The 21,248-nt window shown below is 45.8% G+C and overlaps 1 protein-coding gene across 1 annotated transcript; it reads left to right on the top strand.

Moving 5' to 3' along the window:
- Positions 1-4,943: 4,943 nt before the first annotated feature.
- LOC121276071 (late histone H2B.L4-like) lies at positions 4,944-20,409 on the top strand. The gene is made up of 2 exons (XM_041184009.1): positions 4,944-5,060; positions 20,008-20,409. Exons 1-2 carry the CDS (start codon positions 4,944-4,946, stop codon positions 20,407-20,409), a joined length of 519 nt encoding a protein of 172 aa, XP_041039943.1.
- The last annotated feature ends 839 nt before the right edge of the window (positions 20,410-21,248 follow it).

The following is a 21,248-nucleotide window of genomic DNA, read 5'->3' as shown; positions in this document are numbered from 1 at the left end:
AATTTCTCTTCTCAATATTACAGTGGAGACAAAAACCTATTTAAATTAACTGGCTTAACACCTCCTTTAAAATAGCAGAGAAGGAAATTACGAATGTCGGCATTAATCAGTTGAAAATTAACTATCAAGGAGTGATTTAAAGGACAGTATTTTTTAAATCATTTACCTTATGTTTCATCCTGCCTTTCGCATCTCACCATGCAATTTGCAGAAAATTGACCTCTGACTGCTTGAAAAACTGGGGGCAACATTTTCCCCCAGTTGGAGGGGATGTGCGAGAGTGGGCATGGGTGGGCGGGTTCCTGATCGGCACCCCTGGTTGGGGGTGTGACGCCATTTTATGTGGGCGGGCCATTTAAGGCGTCCACCAGGAAGCACTATGCGCTCCCTGTGTGGGCGGAGGGGGGTGAGGGAATTCCCTCAATCAGGAGTGCGCACAATAGAGCGCACAGATCTCCCTGAGGCAAAGTGTTGCCTCAGGGAGATCGGCTCAGAAGTGAAACAGTAAATAAAGACGAGATAAACTTTCGCTGCCATGTCCCCTCATGTGACAGTGTCACATGAGTTGGGACAGGTCCATAACTTTTATTTTAACATATTCTGGAATTTTTAAATCCCTCATGGAACCTCATCCCGCCCGTGGATGAGGTTTCATGCTTTTTCAGAAGCCTGCCAGGGCTCCCGGCCTGCCCACCAGCCTTAAGGTTGGACGGGCAGGTCCATTAATGATGTCAATTACTTTTTTAATAGCCTCAATAGGCCATTGACAGGTCGGCAGGCGCCCTGCCGACTCGGCTGGGCGCCCGCCAACCTGAAAAGGTGAATGACGCAGGGTGACGTTGGGACGCATGCCTGACGTTACTCCGCATCATTTTACACATCGGTGAGCGGGCCCCACCCCCGCTCACTGACCGGTAGATATAGCCCTGGGTCTAGAGGCTTCTTTCTGCGAGTTGAGACTCGGTAGTCCAAAGAATGATCTAAACATTTCAGGTGCATTAAGTAGGGGAACATACTATCTAATAATTTGTCTCATTGGTTGCCTGGAAGTCAATTCACATCCTGATGAGACAATTCATTGACGCCACAGTAAAACTGAACAGCCCCAGAAAAAAAATCAGCTCACATTCAGTTAGCTTCATCTCCAGAACATTCAAATCGAAATGTAAAATTAGCAACCAGGAGATTAGGTTCCAAGGGGGAGGAGTAGAAATCATAGATTGCACAACATGTTAACATGCTAAATTCAAAATATCCTATCAGGCAGCTCGATTTTAGACTCTCTCTATTTGATTGGGCATTCAAAACTAAATAATCCAACAGGATGATCAGGTTTTTACACTCTTATTGTGAGGCTAAATTGTCAGAACGCCCCAGGAAGAAAAATCAATTCAGACCAGTTCGAAATTGAACTGGCCTGAGCGGGAAGGAACTGGTTTTGAACCAGTCTCAGCTGAATTTTACTGGAGACAACCGATTAACTGGTAATTCTACTGGAATCATCAGAAATCCAACTGGGTTTTCTAGCTGTTGAGTTTGCACTAGTACTTTTAGCTGACTTCAGCTGCAACCAGTTCACCTGTATCGAACTTTACTAAAACCAGTACAGCAGTGAAAACCTCTCTCTCATTTCTCTCTCCCCTCCAGCTGCCTCTGCACCCCTCCCCCATTATTTCATTCCCCCTGCAAACCGCGCCCCCCCACCCCCCCACCCCCAACCTCTGTCTCCCACGGGTGGGATGAGGTTTCCAAAAGCAAATAAAGATAAAATAAAAACTTCAATTTTTCATTAATAATATGTCCCTGCTTGTGTGACAGAGTCACGTAAGGGAACATGTTTCATGACATTTTTATATTTTTATTAATTTTTAAAAATATGCTTTCATCTCGCTGGGGCCTCAGGGAAATTATGTAGTGCGTATTTGCGCACATGCGCGGAGGTCTCGCTCGCCTGGCTCGCACTCCTCCCTCCCCCTGCCCGCACAGGTAGCGCTAAGCGCTGCCGCTCGCATTTCGTACTGGGCTGGCCTTAACGGGCCCGCCAGCGTGAAATTGCCTTTGGGGCCTGATGGTAGGCGGTGATCGACTTCCCACACAACCCGCCCACCCCCGCTGAGCCCGCATGCCTCGGGCAAAATTCTGCCCTATAAATTACACATTAAAAGCAGATACAACAAAGATAGTTCTCACAGATTTACTAGGCAGTTCACTCAGTGTCTATGGTACTAATTTCAGCCACAACGCCCTTCAAAGCTCTGAACGTTCTATCATACAATTTCAGCTCTCATTCTTTGAGGGTTCAGCCTGACCCCCAGCTGACAGCAGCACCCAAACAACCTATCTTCACCACAACAAGGACATGTCTACAGAGCCTTATCAACTCTGCTCACAACAGTCTTGACGACTTGGATTTTTAAAAAATCCTTTCATGGGATGTGGGCATCACAGACAAGACCAGCATTTGTTGCCTCCCTTGAACTGAACGGCTTACTAGGCCATTTCAGAGTTAACCACATTGCTGTGGGCCTGGAGTCACATTAGGCCAGGATGGCAAATTTCCTTCCCTTAAGGACATAAGTGAACCAACAATCAATGATAGTTGGCACCATTACTGATATTAGCTTTATATTCCAGATTTATTAATTGAATTTAAATTCCACCATCTGCTGTGGTAGCATTTTAACCCATATGCCCAGAGCATTAGCCTAGGCATCTGGATTACCAGTCAAGTGACATTATCACAATGCCACCAACACTCCTCTAATGTGGATCCATCAATGTTATCTTTAAGTAACCGAAACAGCTGCAGTAACCTATTTTCTTATTCCGAACTCCTGGATTCCTCAGACTGCCTGTCCTGCGACATTGGGATTTAAGTTTCAGCCAGTGTTGGTTTCCCCAGAAACATGAAATTTCCGTTTCCACTTCAGTTTTAGTTTTGGTTTTTCCTTTACTTAAAAGTTCAGTTTCCCTTTCATGTAGCTGAAGTTTCCATTTCAGCTAGGGTCAATCTCCAAAAGTACAAGCTTTGAAGTCACGGATTCCAACACAATTGCGATTTCTAAGCCACAGCTGCCATGCTTGGAGGGGCCAAGTGCCCCACTTCTGCTACTAGTTCATAAGCTCATATGAGTTGGAATTTTGAAGCATGCAGTGGACCTACTGCCATTTGTGCTACAGGTGAGTTTGGGGGAAAATATAAAGCAACAATTTAGTGCTAATGAGATCTGCATGGAGGGAAGCAGAAAGTTTCAGCTTCTTCTCCAGAACCCCAGTACTACAGACATGTTTTAATCAGCAATGGTAGTTATTACATTTCTCAATTCCAGTCATGAAGGACTTGGGCTGCTTATTAGGTGGCACTAACTTGTTCGGGTTAGAATGCATCATTTTCAATTGTATGGCACAGTGGAGCAGTCGAAGGGATGTATCCAATACTTCTCCACAAGGACAGATAGCGAGCTAATCGGAGTATAGCCAAGAATTACCTGCGCTGAACTATGCATTTCGCATAGGCTGGTGATATCTATCCTTGGACATGATGTCAACATAAAGCAAATTCCAGACAGGGTACAGGCCTAACCTTTGCACATACCTGGGTGACCCACATGGTCACTATTGCAGGTTTTGATGGGGCAGAATTCTCCCCCCGTCGGGGGGGATGTTCAGGAACGGGCACGTGGAGGCACACCTCCAATCGGCGCCCCCGATCGGGGGCGCACCGCCATTTTACCTGCCAATTAAGGCCCACCCAGCATGACATCTGCCACGGAGCGCTATGTGCTCCCTGTGCGGGTAGGGGGAGGGGGGATTCCCCAAGACACGTGTGCGCTTTCACGCAAAGACTAAGTATTGCCTCAAAGAGATCGGCTCCACATTAAGAAATGTTACAAATAGAAAAAAAAATTCCCTGACATATCCCCTCGTGTGGCACTGTCACATGAGTTGGGACATATCCATCACTTTTAGTTATACTTTTATTAAAAATTTAAAAACCTACATGAAACCTCATCCCACCCGTGGATGCTTTTTCCATGCTTTTTCTTAAGCCTGCCAGGGCTCCCGGCCAGCCCGACAACCTTAAGATTGGACAGGCAGGTCCATTAATAACCTTAAGTGCTTTGCAATGGCCTCAATTGGCCATTGACAGCTCAGCGGGTGCACAGCTGATTCGGCTGAGCCTCTGCCAACCTGAAAATTGAAATGAGGCGGGGTGACATCGGGAGTTTCGCCTGACGTCATCCCGCATCATTTTACGTGTCGGTGAGTGGGCCCCGCTCGCCAACCGGGATATCCTGGCCATGGTATTATTCTGTCCTGTGCCACCATGGGTGCATGACTTTGGCCAGGAATTTCCCCTTGGCGATTTGGGGGTGGGGCCTGCTCGCCAATGGGAAAATGACGCAGGATGATTTCGGGAGGAACCCCCGACGTCATCTCGGTCCCTTTAAATATTCACAAAGGCGGGCGGACAGTGAAATCAGCAGTTCACCAGCCGACCTGTCAATGGCCCATTAAGGCCATTGACAGGATAATTAAAGTAATTAAAGACCTGCCCGGCCAAGCTTAAGGCTGGCGGGCAGGACAGGAGCTCCAGTGGGCTCCAGATTATTAATGAAACTTCATCCACTGGCAGGATGAAATTTCATGCTTGTTTTTTAAAAATGTAATAAATTTTATGTGTTTATTATTAACATGTCCCATCTCGTGTGACATTGTCCCATGAGGGGGACATGTTAATAATTTTAATATTTATCTATTTTAGAGTTTACTTACCTGTCACTAATCTCCCTGCGACAGGACTTTGCCTCAGGGAGCAGTGCACTTGCGCGATGGAGCACACTCTGACAGTTGGGAATTCCCTTCCCTCTGGAACAGGAAGCGCATAGCGCTTACTGTCGGGCAGGCCGCTGGGCGGGCCTTAATTGGCCCACCCATTTAAAATGGCGGCGGGCCTCGTTTCGGCAGCGGGGTTCAGCTGCCTGCCCACCGCCAAGCTGGTGGGGCCCGGCCGCCAGCCAAGAGCTAAATTCTGCCCCTTGAATGATCTAAATCGACAGGTGGAGCTTCTAAGTAATATTGCTTCATATCATTCCTGTACAAGAGACACATGAAGCATTTTGATCACTCAATTACACTAGATGCAGCAGCAGATCGGTAATTGCTCTTTGCAACACAAATGTGATCTGGCTGCAAATGTGAACGCTTCACCTAAGGTCAGAGCGAGTAGCATCCTGCTCATGTTCTGTTGCTTACTAACAAACACATATACAGGGTGACCAAAACATCACCTAATGCAGCTTGAGACGCAAGCTCCGGTTGAAAGTGTCTTACCAATATCCAAACATATGTTCCTCTTCTGTCATTGCTGGCTTTGGAAAAGCAGACCACCTTCACTGCCAGTAACTTTGAAGCTAGTACCTCTCATTACTTTCACCATACCAATAAGCACCACTACAGCTCTGGAACCCATAAGGGATGTAGATAGTGAACTTTGGGAGGTAGCATTCAGGTAGACGAAGTTCACAAGTAATGAGGAGCAAGTGGCGGTGAAGAAAAAACCCACTATTTAGAAGGCTACATGGAAACCATTATTATCCCTGATCTCTGTGAAATGCAGCTGTGGTGAAATTGGGTAACCCTTTCATGGTTGTGTTGCGTGGGGACATACTGATTTTGCACAATTTAGCAGTTGTTTGGATTATCTGATGTAAGCAAATAGGGCAAAACTGAAGATAATTCTATGCTAGATTGGAAGTGTCTGTAAGCAAAAAAGAAGTTTGGGCAGCAGAGAGCCTTGGCTTGGCAGTGGCTGGAAAAGGTTCTCATTGCTGAGGATGACTCAGCTGTGTAGTTGCTTCTCTGTTGAACCACAGCCTGCACAGACAGTTCCTTCGGCAGTTGTGCCTAGGCCTGTAGATAGGATTGCTGGTAATATCATCAGATGTGGGCAGTCTGCCTCTGATGCCCGTTAATCTCCCTGGCATATCTTTAATCACGCTCCTCTTGCAAGAAATCAAGTAGGTCCGGGTGCTTTGATAGCCACCCAGCAACCTTGCAATACGATGGCATAATCTTGCTGTCCTTTAGTGTCCATCCTAACTAGGTTTGAAATGAGCCCTGGAAAATTGAGGGCTGTATCATAATGTCATCATTTGAATAGCTGTAGTATATTCAGTGCAAGAGTGAGTGATGCCAATAGGAAGCCAGGCAAGGAAAATTTTGCAGCAACTATAAATGGTATGGGAGGCGCCAAGTTGCAAAATTTATTTTCCAGTGTTTAATAACTGTAGAAGCTGGCATTGTCAATTTTGGGTGAAGTTGGTGCAAGAATCCAGCTAAGTTAGCAAAGTTGCGCCTTAGATGAGGAATACAATGGGAGTTAGAATCCGGTTGCAGTTGCACTAATGGGGAGCACTGTTGTAAGAGATTTAAGAGAGTTCACAGGAAGCATTATGCATTGATTGTGGGAGTGAAGAACTTTCCAGTACATTCCACATCTTTGTATCGGATGTTTCACTGAATAGCAGTATATAAAATGCTGGGTACCTCCCCAAAATTCTTCACAGTGCAAGTTCTAGACTTTAATCTCATTTTTATGTGGGCATATTGATAGTAGGCCCAGTTTCTTTGTGCAGCAAGGAAGAGGAAGGTGGCAAGATAGGTCAAACAAGCCACTCTCAAGACTTGCAGATGTCTGAAGATTGAGGTTGACAGAGGCCTGGGTGTGGGATGAATGCTCATATTTTCACCTGAGAAATGAGGTGTAGACTAGCCAAACCTCCAGTGGTCATTAGGCACTATATAAGTCTTTCTTTTAAAAACAAATGCAGCCCCACTATTTTAGGAATATAATAACAATAGTTTCAAAGTAGTTTTTCAAAAATAAATTGCACTGGGGATGAAATTGGTGTTGAACAGTAGTGCAAAACAGCAAACATGAATTAATAGGCCATTTTACACCCCAATAGAAGTCAGTTGAAAAGAAAATTGACTGGTGTGTAAAACAGGATGCCAATTTACAATCGTCTGTTTTGCATTACTGTCCAAAACCAATTTCACCCTAAGTTGAAGTAAAATACAAGGTCAGCTGTGCCATATCCTTTGATTTTGAGTTGAGTAATTCTATATCATTACCCTCCTCTTCCCTCTCCCTCCCATTTTCTCTCTGTGAAATCTGTTCGCTAATGCTACCAATAAATCAGCTGTTAAGTAACAATATTAAATGAAGCATACAGGGTTCAACCTCTACATGAGTCTTAATATTCCTTTAAGTTATATATTAGAAGGAGAAATTTCATTAAGTCAATTGTGCAACTCGAAAAGGAAGAGGAAATATCTTCTACAGAGGTTAACTGTTTGTGTTCCTTGTGAAAACTAAAACATTATGCAAATGTACTGAGTGATCCAAGCATGTAGGAGGTGACACGGGTGGGCAATCCTTTCCATGCAATGTCAAATTAAAACAGACCTCATAAACAGCGTCTTCAATGCTGTGATATCCACCAGCTGGAAGAACAAGGGCAGCAGATGCATGGGGTCATCACCTTCAAGTCAGACACCGTCCTGACTTGGAAACATTGTCGCTCTATCAAAATCCTGGAACTCCCAACACAACCATGCTGCGGGAGTCCCTTCACCAGGCACACTGCAGCTCTTCAAGGCCATGGCTCAACACCACCTTCTCAGGAAACTGCACTGGGCAATTAATGTTTGCTTCAGCAGTGAAATGCACATCGTGAAATTGGTTAATTTAAAGAAAGCATACTTTTTCAGGCAAAATGTAACATACTATTCTCTACTTTTGCTGTAGAGTTATTGAATAATTTGAATGTGACAAACAGCAAATATACTGTACAAGAGGTACAGTGATAGCATTTGAGCAGTGTAAATTGACATCAGTTACTGTTTATATGCGATTAATTCCCATGCTGTAATCTGGAACAACTGCATAAAGGATTGTGCTCATTCATTCTATGAATCTTGCTTCAGTGTTACTTCAACATATTGCAGGCTTTATTTGATGAGATCTACCAATACCTCCAGCAGCCACAATAGAAGAACTAAAATGTCCACGTGGTTCTGCACTCATCTGGGTGAACCAGAAATACCAAACAAATGTGACATCAAGTGTCAAGCAATCAGCATGCTTGCCTTTGTTAAGCAGTTGTAGAAGAAATGTTGGGTAGCTGATATGTGTCTATACAGTAAGGTGAAGCTGCACAAGATGTGTATTTAAGGTTCAGTAGCTTCCACAAACTAACAAGTGTCAAAAACTGCAAAAAGAAAGTGAGCAAGTAAACAGATTTTTTACCACAATACCTCCAAGTTCTTTTGAAGCATGTTGTAAGTCAGTGAAATCCCCCAAAGAAATCCCATATCACTCCTGACAGGCAATTGAATGAGGCAATTGTATATTATTCTCCAAAAAGTCAGGCAATAAATTCCTTGTCTGAGAAAATTGCATAGCTTCAAGGGCAAAGAGCTTTCATTTATTTGGGGAGCTTTGGACAAATGTATTGACAAAGATATCCTCCAAGGAAAAAATAGCACCTCTGCTAACAGGCAATGGTGCCACATGAAATTCAAAAATATCTTTGCCTAGCTAGTGAGCAGGTAGATTTTGTGACCTTCTGGCTATTGTAACGCTTTTCAGACCTTATTGTGTGCTTTCGCAAGATAGCTCCTTGAGGAATACATGTTGTGCAGTTGGATTTTCCTTGTATACCAGATTCATGAGTTCTTTGAGTGTTCCCACTTAACAACTACATATAATCTTCCAAAAAAGCAGGTAGAGAAATGAGTGTTTTTACTTATGATTCAGTCCGTCCTGCTGCCTTTGTGGTAGGCTGCACATAATTCTCTTTCCTCAAAATTACCCTTCTGATTGTCTTTTCCTGTTGCCTTATTTGTGCAAAATGTCTTTAAACTGTTAAAGACAAAGTGTAAGTCCATTTGGGCGGGATTTTCCCTGCCTGTTGGTGATGGGCGTCATGGCAAACGTGAGTGGACATTATAGCGGGAAGGTCAAATATCGGTTTCACAATGTTGTGAAACCAATTTACAATCGTCCGTTCCGCCTGTCAATGGCGGGCCATGTTTCCCACCGCCACACATCAGGAACTTCGTTTTAGTACATCAGCATACCATTATAAGTCCTGCTCACCGCAATAATTCCCCCCACCCCCACCCCCCACCCCCCACCCCCCACCGCCACACTGGATCATTCGGCCATGCCGATGTGTTTCACGACAGCATTTATAAGGCATGCACCTGGCAAGCTGTACTCCAAGGGGAACTTGGAGGTGAGTGCACTGTAACGTTGCGCAATGCTCGTGAGGATAGCCTGTTGGATCTCAGAGTTGAGGCACAGCGCTTTAAGGTGATGGCACAGGCATGTCGCATTTTCCCGGCTGGCTGACAGTGCGGTGCTGGGGCAAGGGCTACCCTGTGATTGAGGCATGTTGCGGAGTAGGGGGAGCAACAGCGGCACTGTTGGTAGCGCACAAGCCCGTGCAGAGGGTGTGGGGAGGCAAGTGGCCACACATTAGGGAAGTCTTGTATAAAGTGATCATTCCTCCACAGCTGAGACAGTTCAGGCATAGCCACATTGACATGATTGGAGTGGTGTCTTTAGCTTATCTGCCCACTCAAACAATGCACAGGCCTGAAAGCGCCATCAAATGCTCCACAGTTTTTAACCCCTCGGGCACAGACTGCAAACTAATGAGCATTTTAATGGGCTGCAGAACAACTGGGATGACTGGGCATGTTGTACAGTCTCCTTGAGGAAGCTGGCCATGGACAGTCACTGGTGGAGACACTCACAGCCTCTTGCAATGTCATCGTTCAGGTTTGGACCAGTTTTGCCCATGGTTCAAGCTAACAGTGCAGCCTTGTAGTGTGGGTTAGGAGAATGCTTGTGCCTGAGCTGAGAGCAAAGCATGTAGTCCAGTACACAAAGCTGCCGCCAATCTGTCAGGTGGAATGAGGCAGAGGTGGGTGAGGTTTCGGGCAGCCATGCAGTGCACTAAACTCTGGCCGTCCAAGTGATGGCTAACGCTCTCTGGGATGCATTAAGGGGCCTTCAGACTTAACCAAGAGAGGTTATTAGTACACTCAAGCTAATCCATACATCACTCTCTTTCCTCCTCCAGAAGCAATACATCAGCAGCATCCAGCCTGGTCAATTAACTGTGTGCCTCGCGGCTTAGAGAGAGTGGAAACGAAGGAGAAGACAGCAACGGGGGTGCCTGGCTGGGCAGAGGGAGGAGCAGCACCCTGAGGAAGAAGGGAAGAAGTCATCGCTGGTCAGTGCCTAGCTAGACCCAGGGTCTGTAAACAGGACTTGTCATTCCTGCAGATAACCGCAAACCAGTGTTGCCGAAGACTGCGGATGTCCAGGGAACTGGTCAGTCACATCTGCCACCTGCTGCAGGATTTCTGCCATGGGAACATGGAGGGCATTCAGTGCCAGTGGCTGTGAAAGTGACCTTGTTGCTCAATTTTTATGCCAGTGACCTCTGTGGGATATCACAAGCCTCCAAGCACAAATGCACCCATGAGGTTACAGATGCCATCTTCGCAAAGATAGACAACTTTGTGCATTTTGACCAGGTTCTGGAAATCCAGGAAGCAAGAGTGCTGGGACTTATCCAGATCTCAGGTTTCCCACAGGTGCAGGATGCCATCGACTGCACTCACATGGCGCTTTGATCTCCATGGCAACAAGCAGAAAATTAACTCAACTGTAAGGGCTTCCACTCGCTGAATGTTCAGCTGGTGTGCGACCATCACAAATGCTCCCTGCAGGTTTGCACACGGTTCCCAGGGAATGTCCACGACTCCTACATTCTCAGTAGGTCTCAAATCCCTGACATCTTCCAGGGTCCACAGAGGCTGCAGGGATGGCTCCTTGTAGACAAGTTCTACCTGCAGAGGACGTGGCTGATGAGTGCAGCAGAGAGAAGGTACAATGATGTTCATGTTGCAACTTGCACTTTGTTGGAGCAAACCATCGGACTATTGAAAACGAGGTTCTGGTACCTGAACCGAGCTGGTGGAGCCCTGCAATACAGTCCATAGAAGTTGTCACGCATCGTCGTCACCTGCGCCCATCACAACCTGGCACTGAAACGGGGAAAGGAGCTGGCTGAGGAGGAGATAGAGGAGCTGTACATTTACTCCGATGAGGAGGACATCAATGAGGGTGAGGAGGTCCTCGATAGTGAAGATGAGGGCAATGAGGCAATCATGCTGGCCTGACGAGACAGGCGTGCTTGGGAGGCCCTCAAAGCTGCTAAATTCATGAAGGATGATGATGACATGCACTGAGGAGACACCATAGATCTTCACATGACATCTGTGAACGTTTGACTCCTGTCTGGCTAATGGCAGCGCATGTACCCTCTGTGGTAAGGCTCTTGTCATGGAGATGCAACAGATGTCCATTATCCCTACATTCCAGGAAATTGACGATGACATGCAGTGGGAACACTCCACTGATCCTCACATTGCTTATGTGAACGTCTGACTCCTGTCTGGGTGATGGCACCTTGTTTGAGCTCTGAAAACAGGGTCATATCATGGTGATGCAATGGGGGAACTTTTATTTCTCCTGACTTTATGGCATCCTTCGTGAGCTGAATCCTTCAGAACCACACTGTCACCCGACACAGATGCTGATAAGATGGGGGGTTGCCAGACACACCACAAAGGTGCTGGAGTGCACAGAAAGAATGACAGAACTCTGTGCCGCCGGCCCAGGACATTTTGGCTGCAGTGATAAACCACAATGAGGTGCAGGCATGACTGGATGTGTCCAGTGACAGTGAAGGCACACCACCAGAGTGCTAGGAAGGTTGCACAAAGCACAGGGAAGAGGCCATGGAATGAGACACCTGCCTTTATCTTTTGCAGGGACCAAGGTTTCACATCTGAGCAACACGAACATTGTTCATCAGAACAAGGAGCCATAGGCAAGGAGACCTTCTTGGGAGCTCATTTACAAAGTGAACATGATGGACAAGTGATCAACACCCATGCCCTGGCTGTGCAAATACATCTTCTTAACCTTCCTATCCCTGCCCCTATGAGTTGGTGCTGCCTCAACATCTACAGCGGAGGTGGAGGCAGCCTGCCTCCTGTCATTGCCCTGACGGTCGTCCTCTGGCGGGCCAAGACCTGGAGGGCCCCGGCCTGCTTTCGGGGTCCTGCTGTGTGGCATTGGCACCCTCCTTGGCCTGTGGAGCTGGAGCTGCTGGGGTCACAGGAAGAGGGGAGTTGGATGGGTGAGGCACTCCCGGAGTCACCTGGGTGGATAGCCCCGGGGTGTGCACCTGCTTAGCCTCGTCCCAATGGGTGCCCAAAGGGCCACTGGCTGACTCCTTGAGGAGAAGGGAAAGCTGGAATGAGATCGAGCTGCCCCGCAGCCCTCTCTTGTTAACGCTGTTGGAGGCCAATACTGGCATCAACAATGGAGTTCAGACTGCGCAGTAGGGCAAGACTGATTTCCTGGACTAGGGGCAGAATTTTCCGTCTGCGGGTGCGTGCCCAACCCGAACGGGAGTTATATAGCGCGCGATGATGTTGGGCAAGTGTCCCAACGTCATCGCGCACTCTCACGATCTTTCGGTCAGTGGGCGTTCGCAAGAGGCGGCAGCACACCCACTGACAATTAGGAGGCCTATTAAGGACCTTAAGTAATTAATTAAGTTGCATTTTTCATTGCCCACTCAACAGTTCGGTTGGCGGGCAGGCGAATAGGTCAGGTGGCCTCTGCAATTTTATCGAAGCTTCATCCACGGGCCAGATGAGGTTTCCAACGGTTACTTAGTAAACAATAAAACATTTTTAACATCCTTTTTCACATGTCCCTCTTCATGTGACTGAGTCACAGGTTGGGACATGTTTATATAATATGTAAAAAGTTTATTTTTCATATTTATATCCTTCAGCTCCCTGAGGCAGCTCTGTGCCTTCAGGGAGATGTCAGTGTGCACTCCCCCGCGCATGCGCACACTTCAGCGCTAGTGCTCCTTCCGCTCCCCCACCCTGGCAGCACTGAGGCCCTCAGCACGCCTTTCACTCTGGTTGGCTGTTAATTGTCAAGCCAGCATGAAATCGCGGTCAGAGCCAGTTCACGGGCGGTAGTTAGTCTCACGGCCATTCCTGGACCTGCCCGCCGTGCCCACCTGACAAGGGAAAATCCTCCCCAAGGTCTTCATTGCAGCCACCATCCTGCCAGTGTTGACCTCAGTGCATTGGCATGCCCACATTATCGTCTCAGACTGAAGGGGGGTGGACTCCATCGTGCCTTGCAATCTGAGCAGTGCAGCGGATATCCCTTCCTGATGTTCCCGAGCTTGCCTTTGCAGCTCCAGCAACCGTGACATGACCGAGTCCAGAGGCTCCTCATCTGACTCGAACTCAGCAGATTTCTGGCCTCCAGCAGTCCTCCGAGTGCTGGAAACCTGGGAAATCCCCGCCTCTGTCTGCTGTGGATCAGACAGTGCAATGTGCTCACCAGGTTGTGACTCTGAGGCTACTCTAAAGCTTGGTCCCAGCGAGGTGTGTGTTTCTGCGCTGGTGGAGGGTATGGGTGAGTGCTGTGACGGGTCTTCAAAGGGGGTTTCAGCAGATTCTTATTTTGAGGTGACTTTGGGGCTTGGGTCAAGGACCTGGGTCGTGGACTCCATCGGCTGTTTCCCAGTTGTGCCTGCAAAAGCAAGGAGAGATAATTAGTGGATGGCAGTGGCCTGTGAAACAGAACACATCACTCACAGTATGGTTGTCTGATGGATGTTGCACTGCTGGATCCTCACATGGTAGGGCACTGTGACCTCACCGTCAGCACAGGAATGGTCCAGATGTTCACTGGCCAGCTGGATGGCTCTATTTTCAAAGTCCTTGAGGACCTTCATTTCAGGCATTCCTCCACCCGTCTGCAACCTCCCCCGCTTGTAGTGTAGTGTATCAGCTTGTCCTGCATAAAGACAGATGGAGAGAGTATAAACAGGGTGCTTGCCAGGTCAGATAGTAAGTATGCCTGCTATGTGTGGGTGTGAGTGGTACTATGGACAGGATAAGGATAATGAAGGCGTCTGTGAAACAGTGAATGGTGATATCTCTTGAATTGGCAGTGAGTGAGATCCCTGTGGATGTGTGATGGGTTTGTGAGTGTGTGAGTTGAGAGTGACGTACCCTGACAGAATGGAGGTCATTCACCCTCTTTCGGCACTGGGTGGCTGTCCTCTTTTGCAGGTCATTGGCATTGGCCACCGCTACCATCACCTCCCAAGTCAGATTATTGAGGTTGCTGCCTCTCCTGCGGCTGGAGCGGGCTAGAAGCCATCTTGGCAGACCTCCACAGTGTCCAAACGGCATTTCAGGGGTGCATCACTGAATTGGGGGGCTACAGTCTTCTGTGCAGCGGCCTTGATGCACTTTAAATATGGAGCCCATCATGAGGAAGCGGTGAGGTACAGCGTGGCAGGTGTGTTTCCTGGGAATGCATGGTTAATGAGGCAGAATTAGAATGATACAGCGTGGAAAGCCACCACTGCGGCCCGTGGGTAAAAGTTCTTTTTCCACACAGTGCAAATCTGGGATGATTCCACCCAAAATGTGACCTGATTCCTATTTTTAACGCTTGCGCCAGGGTCATATGGGTTTGCTGTCTCTGGACTCTGCATAATTTCAATGAGTTACACAATTTTACAAAATATCATAACATTATGCAGTTTGGTAACAATTAGCCACTTATCTCATGCTATAATTAATTTCACTTAAAGACTAACTTGAAATAAATATGATGTGGTTAACTTTGGACATGATTTGGCCACAAAAGGTGCTCATCGACTGTTCAACATTTGATTACTGATACACCTAACTCAGCAGAGGAATCAAAACATTTTGTGAAATGGTTAACCATCAATGGAAATGGAATACATGATTGCCGTCTATAAATATTGCTTTATTTGTCCAGCATTTCCTGTTAAAATATATTTATGGTATCACACAGGTGAAAGCACCGTCGTAAGAACTGAAAGCATAATCCGTCTTCCAAGGTTTATCATATAAAGGCTTTCAACGCTGTTTCTGCTCCTCTGCCATCAACATCTATCTCCAATATAAAAGTGACAATCCTCTGCGTCAGTGTGATTGTAGTGGGCAACTATGGCTCCCAAGTGATGAGGCCCAGACCATTCCCCAGACAGGATCATTTGCCTAACCAGGGCAGATGCCCCAAGCAGTGAAGGGACCATGAGGCTGTCAGCACACCCTAAATATGCATGCAATAAACAAAATCAGAGAAGTGATATGGCACTCCAACAGAAAATATGAGGTCCAGGAAAGGCCCCAGAGGAAAATTACCTTATGATGTCTTCAGTACATCAGAGAGCTATGGAAGAATTGGCCTGGATTTTCATCCTCGGGATGGGTAGCTGGGGTCAGGAGATTTCCTGGCTCAATCCACCCGCCCGGGGAGAAAGTGCCTGCAAAGGCAGGATCTTCATTGCCAGGGGGTGGGTGCAGGCTGGGGTCGGGTCAGCCAACTCAGGAAGAAGTTTGGAGGTAACTACAGAGGCTGCCAGGTGCAGAGGCAGGCTGTTTAACATTCCCATCTTGGTGCCGTGGGACTTTGTCCTAGTTAAAATAAAAACAAAGGACTTGCATTCCTCACTCTTTACACTCCCTCACCCTCAAAATGTTCCCTATGCCCCATCCACCCCCTATGGCCGCACTTGCCCCCTATTACAGGCTTAGCTCTTCCACCCACCCTCCATGGCCGAGCTATGACACTTCCACGTCCATGGACCCACTGTACACTTACTAGAACCAATGAACCCTATAGTGTCTACAGGGATGTGTAAATATAAGCTTTAAAAAAGTAATCCATTCATAACTTTCTCTTAGATTTAAAGAAGTCTTCACTGCAAATTTCCGAGCCTGTCTCTTGTTCCCACCAGCTCCATGATCCTACATACATCATCCCTTGCTGTCTTACATATCCCATTCGAAAGGTTCTTGCAACCTGGGAATGCTTGGTTCCAAGTTTGTCTGCAGGCTTCAGACTGAGTTGCCATTTCAGTCCCACCGCCAATCTTGTTCCCAAGCCTCATACCTTTGCGCTTCAAGACAGGAAGGTGCTTCAACTCTCTTCTACTCTCACTAATTTTCTATATATGATTATAAAATATATTCAAGATTATTTTAAATTTTAACAAATGTATAAGTGTGAATATTTCTTGATGATTTGTAGTCATCTTCACTCATCCTTCTGCACCACTTCTGGGTAATCCTAATCCCCCTGCATTTCTTTCCACTTCCCAAACACAACACAAGGCCACCGGCATACACTGGCATGGACCATCGATTAATATGTAGAGAAAACATACAGTGGGGCCAATTTTCATTCTGAAATGATAGCATGTGGTGAGGTCACACCATCTGCATGACCTCTATGGCACGAGGCCCAAGCTAGGATGAAAGTCAGGCCTCATCTGCATGATGTCAACAAGCACTGAGCCAATGGTTGTAGGCAGCTCATCAGTCTGGGTGAGGTGGGGTGGATAGTTAAGGGAAGGCAGGAAAAGTGAGTTAGGAAATCTGGTGGGTCCACTGCAGAGCCAAACACACAGCCTGGACTTGAAGAGTTCAAGTGGAGGGTGGGGGGTTGGAGAGGGGTCAGGGGAAATGCCAACAGCAGGGTTGACAATTTAGGTTGAGCTATATAGAACAATCCTTACAGAATATTGTCTTAATACCTAACTTGCCATGAGCAATGAAAGCTTGTATTTTTCAAAAATAGCACACTATTAAAATCACAATGAAATTATAGATAAATGGGCAACTGTAGTGGGGGAGGGATAACGCTTAATAGCAACAGTTATTGTATGCTATCAAAATTCATTTGAAAGTGTTGAGGCCATAAGGAATGATCAACATTTATAGCTTGACAAATCCGATGGAATTCTTTGAGACAGCCACTAAGCTAATGGATAAATGCTGTGGGGTGGATATAATTTTCTTTGATTTCTTTTTGGAAAATTATTCAATAAAATTCCTGAATATGATGGTTTAAAAGAAGATCAAGGCTTACAGAATTAATGGCAAATTAGTGAGCTGTATTGCAGATTGGCTCAGCAATTCAAAGTGATGATAAATGGAACAGACCTAGTCTTGGCACAGTGAACAGAATAGTTCCACAGGGTTCTGTGTTGGCTCCCCTGCTGTTTATTCTGTTTATTATTAATATGAAGGAAACAGTTTCCAATAATGTGTTAACATGTTGATTGATTAACGCAGATATTTGGGGCCATAAAGTAGACAGATGAGGGAATGTCAGCTTGATTCTTATGTGAAAAATGTAAGATAGCTCACATTGAAATGGGAAACAACAAACAATGGAATTATATCTATGGCAGGGTACCATATCCAAATCTGTCATAACCTTGTACATCTCTACCACATCTCCCCTCAAACTTCTCTGCTCTAAGGACAACAACCCCAGCTTTTCCAATCTAATCTTAGAACTAAAACTCCCCCATCCATGAAACCAATCTCTTCTGCAGCCTCTCAAGGATCCTCATACCATACAAAAAGTGTGGTGATCAGAACTGGATGCAGTGCTCTAGCTGGGCCCTAACCAGACCTTTATAAAAGGTTCAGCATAACTTTATGCTTATGTATTCAATGCTCTATTTATGAAGCCCTAGATCCCACATGTCCTGCTGCCTCTAATGATCGATGCACTTGTATCCCCAGGAACCGCTACCCCTGTACATTCTTTAGAACTGTTCAACAATGTCTATATTGCCTCTCCTTGTCACTTCTGCCAAAATGCATCAACTCACACTTCTCCATATTAAAATCCATCTGCCACTTGTCTGCTCATCCTGTTAGTCTATATATGTCATATTGCAGGCAATTCGCATCATCCTTACTATGTGCCACTCCTGCAAGTTTAGCATCATATCTATAAGACATGAAACAAAATCAAAACTGTGTACATCAAAACTTTATTCTTTTATTGCTATTTTAAAATGGACTTTTGTTGAACCAAAAGATGGCGGCTCACGTCATATGACACAAGAGTGGCCATCTGTTCTGGAAGCTTCCAACAGGGATTACAAGAACAAAAGAGTTCCACTCTCATTTTTATGGAATCTCACAACCCATTGTAAGGCCATATTATAATCACAAAACTAGATGGCTAACAGACAAATTGGCTCTCAAGCAGAGGCAATAACAAAGACAGAGACATTGAAACTTGATATCCCTGAAGAGGTTTTAACAGCCATTTTTTCACATTTAAGGGAAACAATGGATTTTGGCCAGAGGCACAGAAACTGCTTATGAAACCACAATTAACTCATTAATGGGCCACATGACATGCCCCCATGCTTCTAGCCTCTTGGACAGTTTTAATATTACATTTCTAGCCTCCCAAGTCAGTCTGCTAACTACTTCCAACCTGAAAAGAAAAGCAAGGCTCCCAGCTGACCAAGCAGCCGGCCATTATCTCTCAACTCCTCGAGACTGTTTCATTTTAAAAGCATCCAAGCCATTGCCTGCTAAGCGATCTAGGTACAGAAACCTCATCGTGCTATATCCTCATTCGTTTTAAAGGACTTTTGTGTTGCTATCTCCAACCAGGAACCCATCGGAACAAAAATCTGCCACGAAGGAAACTCCCTCTGGAGTCTGGGAATCATGTGAACTAATATTCATTTGTGTGGTTCCTTTACTGTTGTTAACCATAGTTGTAAAATCCGTGTGGAATTTTAAGGCTCCATCATGGCGGGAGTGAGGCTATAAAATGCATCGACTTGTTCAAAAGCCTAGTAACCATAAAATCCCACCCCTTTCTATCCCCCTTATTGAACATGCGTGAGTGTGTGCGAGGTTGTGAACATCTCTCCAAACCACCCTCCCACTCCCGCATAACCACCCACCCCTCCCCCACCAGGTTTGAATGTGAAATAAACTAACCTTCTGAGTTAATCATAAAGACAGTTTGCTGCGTATTACTTCTAAAATTGCACAACACAAACTGAGAGTTTGGGGAAACACATCACAGCCTACTTTAAACAATTCAAAAGCACCTCTGCTTACAAACAGACGGTGAGAAGATAAAGAAGTTCAGTTTGCCTCTCTCTCCTGTCCATAACAATGGTATTCTCGGCAAATTTTGAAATTCTACTGTCTTCCTCTAAGGTCAAGTCAATTGTATATGGCAAAAAAGCAAAGGTCTGAGCACTGACCTTTGGGGAATATTGTTGCCTACCATCAGTCTGAAAAAAACATTCACCACGAAAAGCTGTTTTCTGACCTTATGTCAATTTTTCTTGGCACAGTTTTCTGGAGCAAAGTGTCGAGGTATTTCTCCCCCTCCCTTATGTTGCATAGCGTCTGCAGTTCAGCTTCCAGATCAATAATCCTGATCCGGAATTCTTCTAGCTGCTTACAGTTTCTGCGAACATTGTCTTGGTGTCCAAAGGTTCGCACATTCCACAGCTGCAATGTAACACCTGTCTTGCCATTATTATTTGTTATTTAGTTAATTTAGTTTAATTTCTTTTTTAATTAACTTGGAATAATTCCTATGTATGCTACAATTTACTTTGCTTATTGAATGTTAATACCACTGACAACTAAAAGTTCCACGTTTCTTAACTGTTAGAATTTAAAAGTTTTAGTTATTTTTATTATAGATCTACCTTAACTCCCATGTCCTAAGATGCCTCTTAACACACTGTCCCTAACAGTAAGCACTAAGGACAGGCCTAACCACTCACCAGATACTTACCAGATACTTACCAAACAGCTGGCTTCTTCCCATGTAGTAGACCAAGAACCAATCATACAGGGTGAAAAAGTTGGAAAAAAAAAGCAAAGGAGCATCCCCTCTCTTTCTCAGTGAACTTGCTCAACTCACCGGACTTCCAGCACTCAGTTGAGGTCGCATTGAAATGTCTGAATTTATATGTTCTGAAACTAAAGGTATGCCTGAAGCTGACTGTGATCATGGTTGATGAGAAGAAAGAGCAGGTTTGCAAGATGGGCGCCAAGCAAGTGCAGAAGAAGCTGCCCACAAAGGGCGGCAAGAAGAGGAAAAGATCCAGGAAAGAAAGTTACTCCATTTACATCTACAAAGTGATGAAACAGGTTCACCCTGACACTGGCATCTCCTCCAAGACCATGAGCATCATGAACTCGTTCACGAACGATATTTTCGAGTGCATCGCAGGTGAGGCTTCCCGCCTGGCCCATTACAACAAGCGCAGCACCATCAGCTCCCAGGAGATCCAGACCGCTGTACGCCTGCTGCTACATGGGGAACTGGCCAAGTACGCCGTGTCGGAAGGGACAAAGATGGTGACCAAGTACTCCAGCTCCAAGTAAAACTCTGCAATGGACTGAAAAACACCTGAGCCCAGGTACAGAAAAAACAGGTCAAGCTAGCTTTCATAATTAACTTGGGGCCACAACTTTTCACTTTATACATTAATGATCTAGATGAAGGAACTGAGGGCATCCGGGCTAAGTTTGCAGATGATACAAAGATAGATGGAGGGACAGGTAGTATTGAGGAGGCGGGGAGGCTGCAAAAGGATTTGGACAGGTTAGGAGAATGGGCAAAGAAGTGGCAGATAGAATACAACATGGGGGAGTGTGAGGTCATGCGCTTTAGTAGGAAGAATAGAGGCATAAACTATTTTCTAAATGGGGAAAGAATTCAGAAGTCTGGAGTGCAAAGGGACTTGGGAATCCTAGTCCAAGATTCTCTTAAGGTTAACTTGCAGGTTGAGTTGGTAGTTAGGAAGGCAAATGCAATGTTGGCATTTATTTCGAGAGGACTAGAATATAAAAGCAGGGATGTGCTGCTGAGGCTTTATAAGGCTCTGGTCAGACCACATTTAGAATGTTGTGAGCAATTTTGGGCCCCGTATCTCAGGAAGGATGTGCTAGCCCTGGAGAGTCCAGAGGAGGTTCACGAGAATGATCCCAGGAATGAAAGGCTTAACATATGAGGAACGTTTGAGGACTCTGGGTCTATACTCAATGGAGTTTAGAAGGATGAGGGGGGATCTGATTGAAACTTACAGAATACTGAAAGGCCTGGATAGAGTGGACGTGGGGAAGATGTTTCCATTAGTAGGAGAGACTAGGACCCGAGGGCACAGCTTCAGAGTAAAGGGAAGACCTTTTAGAACAGAGATGAGGAGAAACTTCTGCAGCCA

Source organism: Carcharodon carcharias, chromosome 3, assembly GCF_017639515.1.
Source record: "Carcharodon carcharias isolate sCarCar2 chromosome 3, sCarCar2.pri, whole genome shotgun sequence".
NCBI lineage: Eukaryota > Metazoa > Chordata > Chondrichthyes > Lamniformes > Lamnidae > Carcharodon > Carcharodon carcharias.
Note: the sequence above shows the minus strand (reverse complement) of the source record. Positions and strands in the feature narration are given on the sequence as shown.